Below are 13718 nucleotides of genomic sequence, written 5' to 3'. Positions count from 1 at the left end.
ATGATAATAAATAAATAAAGCTTCTCCTCACAACATGCTTCGTTAAAGGCTACCCAACACTACCTTCAGTAACAGAAAGTGTTAACATAAGATGTTTCAATTTCGAATTAATAATTACAGAATAAAACAGATATATTTATTTGATTTCATTTTCCATGGTCACATTTATTTATATAATAAAAAAAAAAGAAAAATATAAAGATTTTGTACGAAAGATTTATAATTTTTCTTTGTTACCAGACAGTGATCCTCGTACAGAAGAAACATGAGGCAGCTAGAGTCGAGTGAGAAACATGAACAGAAGAGAGAGATAAAGTAGAAACTATAAGAGAAGGGAAACCAAGAAGAAACATATATATATATATGTGATTGTGAAGAATAAACCAAAGAGATATCATAGCAGTTCTTCCTTTCTTTTAATTTTTTTATTGTTTCTTTTAATCAAGTTCGAAGCAAGCACAGCTCCATCTTCCAAGTTTACTCTCTCAGGTGTACTTCCTTTTTTGTCAGATCTCGATCCTCCAAATTGGACCCTCTTCTTCACCACCAATCTCACTTGTTTCTTACCATCCCAACACAACCTTTTCTCCTTCTTCTCTCCATTTCTTGCTTCCTGGGTTAGTAATAGTATCTTCTGCATTGAAAACTGCTACCTTCTGCCATTTAAGACCTTCACTCACTCACCACCTTAATGCCACCATATTTAAGGCCTGCCACTCTTGTAATTTGAGCTTTTTGTACAGAGTTTAAACACTTCAAAAATCAAAATCCTCTCAAATTACCACCAAAACCGCAACACCAACCCAATCAACTGCTGCTATAATCTTCTCTTTTTACCTAAAAAAGTAAACTTCCCTGCCACTCACACACTCATCTATGCTACCATAAAACCTCTGTTTCCTCTGTTTCCGTGCTATAAGAGAATACTCTCACCTTTCAACATTGACCAATATTAGGTGAGTCTTGATTTTCTTTTCTTTTCTTTTTTTTTTCTATGGTTTGGTTTTTTTTCATGGATCAAAATCTCCTTTGTTTTCTCTTGTCAATTTGTCTGACTTTCTTCCCTGGGTTTGGTAAATGTCTAGCTAACTCATTGTTTGATACAGTGTGTGTGTGATTGTTTTCAGGACTCTCTTTATATTATAATTATCTTGGAACAATGTTACCCCAGAAGCAAGGTGAAGAAACCATGATGTCAAGCCTGAATGAAACTGTTGAGCGTGAAGAGAGAGAGGATGAGAAGGTGGGTGGTTCACATTCCAGTTTGAGAAGCATTCTGTGGCATGGTGGATCTGTTTATGATGCATGGTTTAGCTGTGCTTCAAATCAGGTAACAAAAAAATATGAGTCCGTAGAGTGTCACTCTCATCATTGAAACTTGGATTCTGTAAGAGAATCTGGTTTGATTATGTTTATGGTTTTGTGCTTTGCAGGTTGCGCAGGTCCTGCTAACACTGCCATACTCTTTCGCTCAGCTGGGAATGCTTTCTGGCGTCATATTCCAGGTCTTCTATGGAATAATGGGAAGTTGGACTGCTTATTTGATTAGCATTCTGTACATCGAGTACAGGAGCAGAAAAGAGAAAGAGAATGTCAGCTTCAAAAACCATGTCATTCAGGTTAGACCAAAAACTAAAATGAAAAAAAAAAAAAAGCTCAATTTTCTTTTTACTGTGGAAAACTTTAGCCTAATTTCGTTTTCTTCAGTGGTTTGAAGTGCTGGAAGGTTTACTAGGTCCATACTGGAAAGCCATTGGCTTGGCCTTTAACTGCACTTTTCTCCTCTTCGGATCTGTCATACAGCTTATAGCTTGTGCAAGGTATGAATTTTCTTTAGTCAAGGTAGACCAAAATGGCCTCAATTTTGGTGACAGAAAACTGAAAAGCTTTGAACTTGTAGCCAAGATTACAGTCAAACTGTTTTTTAAAACCTTGGTTATAGTGTTGATTTGATTAGATAATAGAAAATTTAATTGATTTTAAGAGGGTGTTTTTGTGATTTGGGTTGTGGTATATATGACTATGCAGTAACATATACTACATAAATGACCACTTGGATAAGAGGACCTGGACTTACATATTCGGAGCATGCTGTGCCACAACGGTGTTCATACCTTCATTTCACAACTACAGGATTTGGTCTTTCCTTGGTCTTGGCATGACCACGTACACAGCCTGGTACTTAACCATTGCAGCCATTGTTCATGGCCAGGTAAGCAATACCAAGTACAACGGTGTTGATTTCTTCAGTGGGGTCTCTCTTATTAGAAGTCCTTTGATCATAATAACTTATTAGGTGTAAAAAAAAAAAAAAATAAGAACTATGGCTCTCCCTCTTTAATTTTGCAGGTTGAAAATGTTACTCACACGGGCCCCAAAAAATTGGTTTTGTATTTCACGGGAGCCACCAACATTCTCTACACTTTCGGCGGGCACGCCGTCACAGTGTAAGACCCCATGTTTTTTTAATATTTTGCTTGCTGAGTTAGACAAAACAATGATGATAGTTTTCTTTATTGTCTTAAGACAACGAAACATCAAAGAGAGTAGAAGTTTATTGCACGACCACTTTCTTCAATTGCAGCTTTTGCCTCCATTCTTATGGGGCCTCCGAATATAAGACAAAACAGTAAATCTGACATTTTTTTGAGCAACCATTAAACTGCTGTCTTGCCCTCCATTTCAACCCCCTCTCAACTTTATCTATTCAATTCATCTATCCATCTTTACATTCTGCCCTTCCTACAACTCCAATACCAAAGTAGGATTAATAACTCGAGTAGTGACATGTATAAGAAATGGATAATTACTTAACAGAAAACATACAATAATCATGTGTGTTTTTGTTACTATATGCATATTGAATGCAAAACACGTTTATTAATATTCCTTTTCCATCATTCAAGAGGAATTTCGAGTAATGGGGTCATGGAAATAAGAGATTAGTACGGAAATGCACAGTTCTTTATGCGTGTTTTTAAAATATTCTCTTGTGTACAACTTGTTTGTTTCCTTTTCTAATATAACATCTACCTTTTCTGGGTTAAGCTAACCGTGTATTGCAAAGTGGGTTAGAAAACAATTCTAATAACTCGTTTGGACATATCCCAGGACTGACAAAACGAATTTCCTTTTAAACTTGGAGCATATTAGTAGAAATGAAAGGAATTTGTATGATATTGAGATGAGAGCATCTGGGTCATTGGTTGGGGATGGATTTAAGTTGGTATTGCTGCATTATGCACTAACGTGTGGACCCTATGACTATTACAGGGAAATCATGCATGCAATGTGGAAACCTCAAAAGTTCAAATATATCTATCTTTATGCCACTCTTTTTGTATTCACACTCACCCTACCATCTGCCATTGCCGTTTACTGGGCCTTTGGTGACCAACTCCTGGACCACTCCAATGCCTTCTCTCTTCTCCCTCGCTCTGGTTGGCGTGACACAGGTGTCATCTTAATGCTGATTCACCAGGTCCATAACATTTTTTCCCTTCCCTTAAAATATCCAACTTCTAGAGTTATTCATTAGTTGTTTTGTTTACAAACAACATGGTTTTAAATTAAGAAAAAAAAGTATTTGTTTAATGTAAACAGCACGAGAGAGAGAGAGAGAGAGAGAGAGAGAGAGAGCAATGACAGAAGAAGTTTTATAAACTGATGAGTTTTACCTTTTACATGTGGATGACAGTTTATCACTTTTGGATTTGCTTGTACACCATTGTATTTTGTGTGGGAGAAAGTGATAGGAATGCATGACACAAAGAGTATATGTTTGAGGGCTCTTGCAAGGTTGCCTGTGGTGATACCAATATGGTTTTTGGCCATTATTTTCCCTTTCTTTGGTCCTATAAACTCTGCTGTGGGGGCTCTTTTGGTTACCTTTACCGTCTATATCATCCCTGCTTCTGCTCACATGCTTACTTACAGGTCTGCTTCTGCACGACAGGTAAATAGTCCAATCCATTCATATCTCATCTCTGTCTGTTTGTACCTAATCTTTGTCTCTTCTAACGGCCTTTACTTTGCACTGTTAAAATCTAAAAAATCATAAAGGTGGCCATATCACAGTACTAACATTCACGGTTTAGACTAGTGCTGGTCAAAATCTGAGTTTTAATAGGCTGCTATGTACACTCTAGGCAGAACTTTTAGCTAATCTATAGCAGTACGAAACAGTGTTTTCTTCCCTATAAAAAAGGCTAAACCTTTTAAAACATATTGTATGATATAGTGTTAGAGGATATGATTTGGCTCCATGATTGAACTTGGAAGAAAGTTTTCCCATGTCACTGGCAGTATTATTAACCCCTACTCCACTTGTTCTATTTATTATTTGAGTTGAAAATTTATGAGACACGATGGGGTTGGTTCCATTTCTTTGTCATTCAGTTATATGCTAGAGTCATACTATACTACCCCCTATCCTATGCTAACCAATGTCCACATTTTAGCAATGAATTGGGCCATGGCCAACCTAACCCCCTCAAATGACCCTACATTGTATTTACATTACTGTTCCTAGCATAAATCAGCAACTCATTACAGTCAACTGACAGTAACACTACTTTTTGCCTTATTATAATGCTTGGAAACTCATTCATAGTAGATCAATCATGAAAAACTTGTATAACTATGTGAAATCAAACACAGTTAACATTTTACAATTTATCTGTGCTGTGTTTTCAGAATGCTGCTGAGAAATTGCCCTTCTTCATCCCAAGCTGGACGTTAATGTATGTGATCAATGCATTTGTGGTGGTGTGGGTTCTAGTGGTGGGATTTGGATTTGGAGGGTGGGCTAGCATGGCAAACTTCATCAAACAGGTTGACACATTTGGACTCTTTGCCAAATGCTACCAGTGCCCCCCGCATAAAACACCAGCTTCCAACCAAACACTGCATCACTGAAAACTCTATATATGTTCTTTTGCATGATACATAGAGGGACACATCAGCATCTTCCCCCTTGTGTATTTTCTCTATATCTTGGTTCAATCTCCATACATACATATATATTATGTTAATGCTGATGTTCCCTTGTGTAGCAAGGCAACAGTGTTATATTTCTTCGCTTTTGAATCATTTTGGTTAATGGTAATCATGAACTATATTTAGCTTATGTAGGGATTGTTGTTTGGCAATTGGATTATAGCAACTCGAGTACATATTTCTAATATTTCGAATATAATAAGTTTGGTTGCATGGTGTTGCGTGTTTGACTAGTAGTCAAAATTGGAAGCACAAAAAAAGGGAATCATGGGGTGTATGTATGTATGACATGGAAAGTTTTAGAGTTTTGGTGGGCAATAACTGAGGATTTTGTAAAAGGCTTATTTGAGTTTGGTGTTTGTACCTTTCACCTTTGGCTATATTCTCTGCATCTCAGCCATTACTTATCAAGTTCAACATTATCTTAAAAGTTTCAAGAGTCTTGTTTAGAAATATAGAATCTTAAGATGAACCTTCAATTGAGAAGGAACAGTAAAATTCTCTTCCAATTGTGTGGCAATGACATGATTTTTCATTTGTTTCCATTGTTTTTTATTTTTTTTCATATAATTGGATAAATATCAAAGGTAACATGTGCAGTTAACAATGGTATAAATTTATAACCAAGGTAACATGTAATTAGTCTATTATAAAAAAGTTGTTAACATATCATAATCTTTTAAAAAACAAATTTGTAATACTAAAAAACAAACATAAAATATAGTTTTTAAGGTTGTTAACATTTAAAAACATACAGAAGTTATATATTTTAATATTTGAACCAAAATATTATGATTATAGTACACTTTAATAATCTGATAAAATAAAATATTTTAAAAATTGAAAAACTAAGTAGAATAAAGCCCACAAAGATGTGGGCTCTCAAATATTGGATCAAGTTGTACTGATGTATACTTAAAAGAATAAAGTAGTATCAAATAACTAATAAGAGGTTGCAATTTCTTCCTTCTTACAAAAATAAAAGTTTGTTTGACAACTACCTTTTTCCCAATTAATAATTTAATATTATATTAAAATAATAATAATAAATATAATATTATAATAAAATAATAACTTATAAAACTATATATTAAATATATAAAGAGAAATGATGTTGAAATGTCATAATTCTTATAAATATCTTGATTCACAATTTTTTTAGTTTTGAAATTTAAGTTTTCAAATGGAAATTATATATTCTTAAAATGTTAAAATTGCATATTGAAAAATTATTTCATAACAGAAGAAGCATGTGAGGATATTTATTAAAGTAACAAAAATATTCTGAAGTAACGATATTTATAACTAAATAGTTCTAACCATTTATTTTTTATTTTAGTGGCGTTAGATTTTTGGATGACTGATCAAAATAAAGTAACGAAGAGGTTGCTTAATCATTAAAAATAATCAATTAAGTTTTTATTTTTTGTGAAAAATAATTTTTTTAAAAGTTGATGAAAATTTTATGTTGGTATCATGTTAATTAAAAAAACCATGATTTTATATCGTTGGTTTTTTAATTTATTTGCTGTGGAATACCGTAATGCTCTATCAGCATTTTATGTTATTGGAAGTGCCAATCATAATTTGGAAGAATCAAATTTAAGTGAAGTAAAATAATTTATGTCAATCATAAAATACAATAAATGAAAGATGTGTGCTGTTTTTTATCATTCCTCGTTAACAAAAATAAATACGTTGAGTTTAAATATGAACAAAATTTAATTAACTAGATTTTATTATGCAAGAAAATTAATATAATTAGTATCCATAATCTATCTATTATAATATAATCAAAGAACATATTAGAAAATTTATTTTAATATACTCATTTGATTTTGTTATTAAGTATCCTAAAAAATAATTTTTTAGTCATTTAATATTTTTAATTTTTTATTTATATTTATTTTATTGTCATATGTTTAGGGAAGATGTTTTATTTTTTTTATTTAATAGTTTATTTTAAAAGCTTAATATATATATATATATATATATATATATATATATATATATATATATATATATATATATATATATATATATATGATAACATCATAAATTTTATTTTTAGATTTTCTTTGATTTATTTTAGTAATGTTCTTAATTTATGAAAATTAAAATTTTCAAACCAATATCTAAAATGCAAATTATATCTAATAGTTTAATTTAAGCACTAGTAATGATAAATGTACCATATGACCTGATGATCCTAAATGATAAAGAAGAACGGATGATCCAAAACGTTAGATATCCAAGTTTAAGCGAAATAAACACAAACACATGTCCAGGCATACATGAGTAGAGGCCAAACGACCGATCTCAGTAGCAAATATGTTTCAAAAGATATCAAAAAGCGGGGTTAAATGTAAGTACTCTAATTGGCTCAGATTGCATCATGATTAAGATTCAAGAAACTATAAATATAGGTCAAATGTAAGAGGTATGTAAAGGTATTTATTGTGACTTTATGACTTTGCAATGATTCCATACATATTAGTTACTAACTTGAGCATTAGAGTACCTTTAACAAATACTCTTAACCAATTTAAAGAAAGGACAAAAAAGAATTTGGACCAAAGATGAATACAGCTACCCGAGAGGTTTAGTAATGAAGATATAAAAAAATGTTTTACAATTTAGTTTAATTGTTTGTTTTGATTAATACGGTTTAATCTCTTGCACAATATATTGATTTCTAAAAATTCTTTTGATAGTTGATCATTATAAAAAATAGATTATTTTACGTCAATTTATTTTACATAATAAAAATAAAATATAAACTTTAATATATATTGCATTCTTAAAAATTATTTTTAAAGTAAATTGATTTTTAAAATATATAAATAAATAGTTATTTAAAGGTGTGTCATCATTACACACATTTCAACCATTATTAAAAGATATTAACATATTTTCAACGTACTTATGTTAAAAAAATGAGTTATATTTAAAATGTTACTTTTAATTGCTAAGTCATTTAATAAAATTAAATTTTAAAAAATATTTTACTTTTATTTCTTAAATTAATATTATTTAAAATATAATATATATATTTATTGATGATAAAATATAAAAACAATTGTGATCAAATAATTTTGTCTTAAAAATTTTATCAATAAAAAAATTATATTTATCATTTTTATATTAAATAATAATATAAATATTTTTATTATTGAATATTCTTCTACTTTATGTAAAATTAGATTAACTTTATCTAATAAAAATTAACATTAATAATATATATAAAACTCTGCATAATATTTTAAATAATTAGAATCAAATATGTTTTTAGTTTATATATTTTGGGATGATTTTGGTTTTAGTATATTTTCAAAATAAAGTACAATTTAGTCCTTCTATTTTAAAAAACTCTTATTTTAGTTTTTTTTTATTAAACACTTTAAAAAAAATCACTCCCTGTTTAAGTGATTTTAAAAAATCACTTTCAATCAATTTACCTGCTTAAGTGACCCTCCCTGATGCTCACAATACTGTCCCTATTCTTACTCGCAGCACATTTTCATAATCACTAGCAATTAATTATTAGAAAGTCTACTTTGTCTTATCAATACTTTTTCCATTTTCTTTTAAATAAAGTTGTTTGTCTACAAGAAACTATAAAATATTAGGTAAAATAGAAATACTGTTAATTGTTACAAAGATTATAGTATGTAAAAAAATTCATTTATTAAAATTTTAGCATTTCATAACATGATAATATTTCATAACCATTTTTTTATTAAAATATATTTATTTATTTGTCAAATTAATACTAATTATTTGTTTATTTAAATTTAATTTAGTGTTAATTGATTGATTCTCAACAATATAACGTAAAGTTTGGTTCAGCCAAAGGAAGGTTAAAAAGGCATTACAATCAACATAAAAATATTCCGACAAATAATAATAATAATATATTATACAAATATTTTTTGTTTTTACTCCTTTTCAAATATCCCATCTTTATTTTTTATTTCAAACGTGTTTTTTTCCTATCAGAATTTAGCTTCCGAAAAATTGAATTATGAAAAAAAGTAAATTCTAACTTATTTTTTAATCCATTTCTTTTAAGTTATAATTTAAAATTTTATTCTTGTGAATCGACTTGTGATTTATTTTTTAACTTATTTTCTTTTAATTATATATTCTCGAAAACCGAATTTTGACCCAAAACAATTATGCTATATAAATATTAAATATTATATAATATTTATATAAGTAATTTTTTAATTCATATAATATGTCTGGGTAAAAAAATCCAACTACTTCTTCCACCTATATTCTGTCTAATTTCCTTCTCTCTTCTTTTTTATTCACTCTCTTTCAATCTCCTGTTTATTTTCTCGCAACCAATCGAAGAAAAATGTAATAACCCCTCAGATTCACTTTTTGATCCTTTATTTCTCTTTTTCTTCACTGATACTAAAGTTTGCTTCTTTTTTTCTATTGGGTGTAAAAGAAACATTTCCATGAATGAAAATGTTGTTTCCTTTACCTTCATTAGCAGTTTACATATATAAGTTGTAATCAACACTACACTCTCATGGAACCTTCTGTTGAGTAGAAGTGTGTCTTATTGGTGGGTCGAGAGCTAGAAGAAAGTGAAGCTCGGAGAGAAAACGAACAACCAGTTACACATTTCAGATCTGAAGTTTATTTCCCTTTCATTTTATCAACAGTGTTTCTTTCCTCACCAACTCTACTAGAAGGAAAAAAAGGGTTCTATTTATTTATTTAGTTATTATTATTTTTTCTTGCACTGAAAGAAGGAGGCTTGGAAATGGCGTCAAGGGAACGAAAACCCAGAAAGGTCCTTCATTTCAAGCTTTCTTGTTCATTCCCCCGTTTTACTCGCCCTACTTATTTTTCTTTTTCTAATACCTCTGAATTTCTTTCATGTTATGTTTATCAAGTTTTAATTTTTTTTCTTCCTCTTTTGTTTTAATGGTATTTTCTCTTGTCTGCAGAGGACGACGGGTACCACGCGCATGGATGCTGCCCTGGACGCAATGCGTCTAATTGGATTTGGGATAAGACTGACTCGAGAAACGGTTAACGAGCTTCTCGATGTTGGTTTCTCTTCTCTGAAGATTTAAGGGAAAAAAAATGCTAAATGTTTAGTTTTTAGAGTTTTGGTTTTCTTTGTAACCAGTGGGGTTTGATGGTTTTCTTCAGGTGTACGGTGGATCTCAAGGATGGCCCTTTATTGAAGAGACCTCTTACAAGCTCTTAATTGAGACTTTGCTTAGCAAACAAGAAGTTGCTGTAGAAAAAGTTAAGGTAAAAAATTTAGCATCTGCAAAATGTACAATTAAAATTAATTGAATCTTGTGAAAGAGTTTTCTTGAATTAATTATTTTTTAAGTTAAAATAATGTGTGCGTTATTTGAAGGATGGTAAAAGAGGGGGTGCTGTTAATAATGTGACACAATCTGCTGGGATTTCTGAGGTTGGTACTTCTAGACGGGTGTATGAAAATACTGTATCGCATACTGGTAGGAATGGTTTGGACTTAACTACTCAGATCACTGATCAAGGAGATTCATTACCTGACAATCTAGAAATTGGTAATTTATTACATCTATGAATTACATCCATTTTGAAATTTGTTAGCATAACTCTTCACTGCCATCAAGAGTTGAGTTTAAGCATTCTGAACTTCAATTCTTATATCAAGGTTGATAATTAGTATATCTCTTTGGATGACCTTCAAAGACAGGATAATTTCTGTTTAATGCATCACGTTTGAGAAAAATGTCTAATTTCCCATAAGGGTGAAGGAACACTTACTCTGACTTTTCTTCTGTTATGCCAAATCTGCCAATTTGTAGATGTTGGGGATGTGACCTTGCAAGCTGCTGGAGGAGGACCTGAACAAGGCACGAACAAGTCAAAAAATGAGCAAAAGCCTGCAGATAATGTCCAAGAAATCAATGATAACCCTTCTGACAAGGCTCTTATGATTCAATCTTCAAAAGCATTTAATCCTCTTCCGAATCACAGGCGTGAAGGTTACCATGGATGGATTGGTAGTGATGAGGATAAGGAATATGTCCACTTTCCAATTCCACAATTATCTGAACAAATTGAAAAGATGATTGGACAATATGAAGCTCCTCGAAGTGACAGAAGTAGAAGACAGAAGAGTAGATGGGATGTAAAACCAGAATGCAATTAAATGAATCTCTTGGCCTTTGTTTTGCCATTGAAGATATCTCAATTGATTTATTTTTGTTACATCGTCTAATATTAAAAATGAGATCTCAAACAAAAATGCAATTAAATAATTCTCGGACTAATAGTTAAAATTTGTACTGTTATGTTCTGTCTATAAGCCAATGAAATTGAAATCTAAACTAGGCAGCAGGACTTTAATATAAACTATAACAAAAATTCAACACAGTAATCCTGAAGAGTTTTGAAGTTTAAGGAAGATTACAATATTAAATATCTTGATTTGTTTTTTAAAAAATAGATAACAAAGTGATGACAAATAAATATTTTATTTTATATTAATACGAAATATTGCCGATTTTTTTTTCATTTAATTATGTTTATCATTAAGAAATTATCAGAACAAACGATATCCTGTCTATATTCCACGTTCCAAATTCAATAAAAAAAATTAATAAGAAAAACAAAAGGATTCTATCTAGTCGTTTAATCCGCTTAGGTGTCAAACGCTGATTGGTCTTCGGAACTCCGCCCGCTTCATATTCGTCCCAGGAGCTGCAGAAAATATCATTGCGCGGGTATTTAAGAAAAATTATAGCGGATAATTGATTCCTCTTTGTTGCCACTGCTTCTTCATCTTCTCCACCGATTTCTTCAATCTTCATTCGTTTCAATGGCGCTAGGGTTTCATCTGAATTAGAGGCACTGCTCGCTCCAAACGGAACCATGAGTTTCTCGCTNGCANCTCCTTCGGCTTTTCGCGNGAATCTCCTCCCTCCTCTGTCCCGCTGCACCTCTTGCTTCGAATTTGATCTCCGTTTTCACCGCTCCCACGGCTTTCCTCATTCGCGTTGTCGGTTTACTTCGTTCAAGTTGTTTCGGAACNNGAGGTAGGTACNAATTTCTTTTTCTATGTAGCGGATNTCNTTCTGTTTTNCGATTGTTGCTGATTTTGCTTCAAATGCCGTTGTGGTTTTCAACCGGAATAGATCGAGCCGGAGAAGAGGGATTGCTTGTAGTGTTACTGAGCCACAAAACGGCAGCGACNAGCAGGTACTTTCAGTTTGCTGCCTGTTTCTGCATTTTTTTAACTCATTTTGTTNCTGGAGTTTCCTTCAGGAGTCAGCATGCTCGTTTTAACTGACATTAGTCTTCAGAAATTGAAGTGTGATATCATGAAGATTTTTNACTTGAATTTTCAATTTAACTTTCCGTAATTGCTCTAAATTTCTTACGTGTTTTCTTTTCGGGGTCTGCTAACGAATGATTATAAGACAATGCTTAAGTAGTATTTAATACTTTTAATATAGTGTTCGAGCTTTTAATTTAATAAATANTTTTCGTTAAATATTTTAAATNTATCATTCAATAATGTATGACACCCTTGAACGTTTGCTTATCTTCATCAACTAAGCCACAGGCTTCCTTATAGGCTTACCGTATTTCTGGACAATTTGATGAGAGTTGAACTTTTTATTGTAATGTTGTGATACAACTCGTTTGACAACGCTTGCAGCTGGCTAGTTTGAGGTCTCAATTCCCAAATGATATTTGATTGTGAAGGAGAAGTATGANGATGAATTATACTTACCGTTACGTTCCATAAATGCTCTCTCATTTCAATTTATGATGGATACGATTGGAGCCTTAATTAAGTTTTAATACGTCAATAGAAAGTAAATTCTTTTATGAGGTACTTAAGACTTAATTAAGCNAAAATGTTATGCATAATGAATGACTTTTGGTGCAAGAGCCAAGGAGTTAGGTTTAGGTTTTCTTCAGATGAGACAATCTTTTGAACAAACTTCTTGCCTTAAAAACAACTTATCGTTGAAATAGAGATAGAGAGGGGATCAAAAAGGAAAAAGTTGTCAGTTGGAAGGTGGACCTTTCAGCAAATTTCAATTCGACATAATTTAATGGGTTATGTTTTAGTTATTAGGATAAAAATAATAATTATTATCTTTTTCTTATATTGTTTGAACTCAAACACAATGTAGACATTTCTTTTGTCTTCATGCTTTTACCTTGACAATATGCNATTTTTAATTTACCTAGGAGAAAGAAGCATATAAAAANGAAGAAACACTACCTTCGGAAGATTCCTCTGTGCAAAGTACCTCTCCTCCTGTAGATGGAGAACAACTAAACGAATTTAGTGATGCAAATAAGGATCAAAGTGACGTGCAGGTAATGTTTGGCTTAGTGAATTTCCCTTATAAGTTTGATTAGATGCAAATNCGTTGCCAAAGGTTGTTCTGTACGCACACATGCACTCTCTTTTCATTGTTTATTATCTTATTGTCGAAGACTTCTATAAAAGCTGTTACTCACAGACATAATGTACTCAGGAATTTATCTTATGCCATTAATTTCTTTTCTTTTTTACTTATAATGNGTAAAGGAGTTTTTNTTAAGCTGTGATAAAATATTTTTAATAAGTCTGCGTCACCACCATTTGTCAAAAACTAAATCCTTAAAATGGTACCTAGTTTTGCCACTCTTATTCCATCAATTTTGTATGCTACTATAATCTCCTTAAAAAA

General features: G+C 31.4%; 3 protein-coding genes across 4 annotated transcripts; all 3 read left to right on the top strand.

The window, feature by feature from the left end:
- Positions 1–219: 219 nt before the first annotated feature.
- Positions 220–5342, top strand: LOC106765013 (auxin transporter-like protein 1). Of its 2 annotated transcripts, none has more exons than XM_014649494.2 (9): positions 220–956; positions 1128–1330; positions 1434–1619; positions 1708–1820; positions 2029–2212; positions 2350–2447; positions 3274–3481; positions 3698–3955; positions 4696–5342. In XM_014649494.2, exons 2-9 carry the CDS (start codon positions 1160–1162, stop codon positions 4915–4917), a joined length of 1440 nt encoding a protein of 479 aa, XP_014504980.1. In that variant the 5' UTR covers positions 220–956; positions 1128–1159; the 3' UTR covers positions 4918–5342. The 2 variants fall into 2 exon arrangements, with proteins under 2 accessions (XP_014504980.1, XP_022637692.1); XM_022781971.1 differs by having other exon boundaries at positions 1107–1330.
- A 3936-nt stretch (positions 5343–9278) lies between these two features.
- On the top strand, positions 9279–11352 carry LOC106764420. The gene is made up of 5 exons (XM_014648706.2): positions 9279–9808; positions 9966–10067; positions 10174–10278; positions 10391–10565; positions 10830–11352. The coding sequence occupies exons 1-5, from the start codon at positions 9779–9781 to the stop codon at positions 11174–11176; spliced, it is 759 nt and encodes a 252-aa protein (XP_014504192.1). The 5' UTR covers positions 9279–9778; the 3' UTR covers positions 11177–11352.
- Positions 11353–11624: 272 nt separating this feature from the next.
- On the top strand, positions 11625–13704 carry LOC111241781. Its single transcript, XM_022781658.1, has 3 exons — positions 11625–12062; positions 12162–12225; positions 13231–13704. The coding sequence occupies exons 1-3, from the start codon at positions 11899–11901 to the stop codon at positions 13402–13404; spliced, it is 402 nt and encodes a 133-aa protein (XP_022637379.1). The 5' UTR covers positions 11625–11898; the 3' UTR covers positions 13405–13704.
- The last annotated feature ends 14 nt before the right edge of the window (positions 13705–13718 follow it).

This window comes from Vigna radiata, chromosome 6, assembly GCF_000741045.1.
Source record: "Vigna radiata var. radiata cultivar VC1973A chromosome 6, Vradiata_ver6, whole genome shotgun sequence".
In the NCBI taxonomy this organism is placed as follows: domain Eukaryota; kingdom Viridiplantae; phylum Streptophyta; class Magnoliopsida; order Fabales; family Fabaceae; genus Vigna; species Vigna radiata.
Note: the sequence above shows the minus strand (reverse complement) of the source record. Positions and strands in the feature narration are given on the sequence as shown.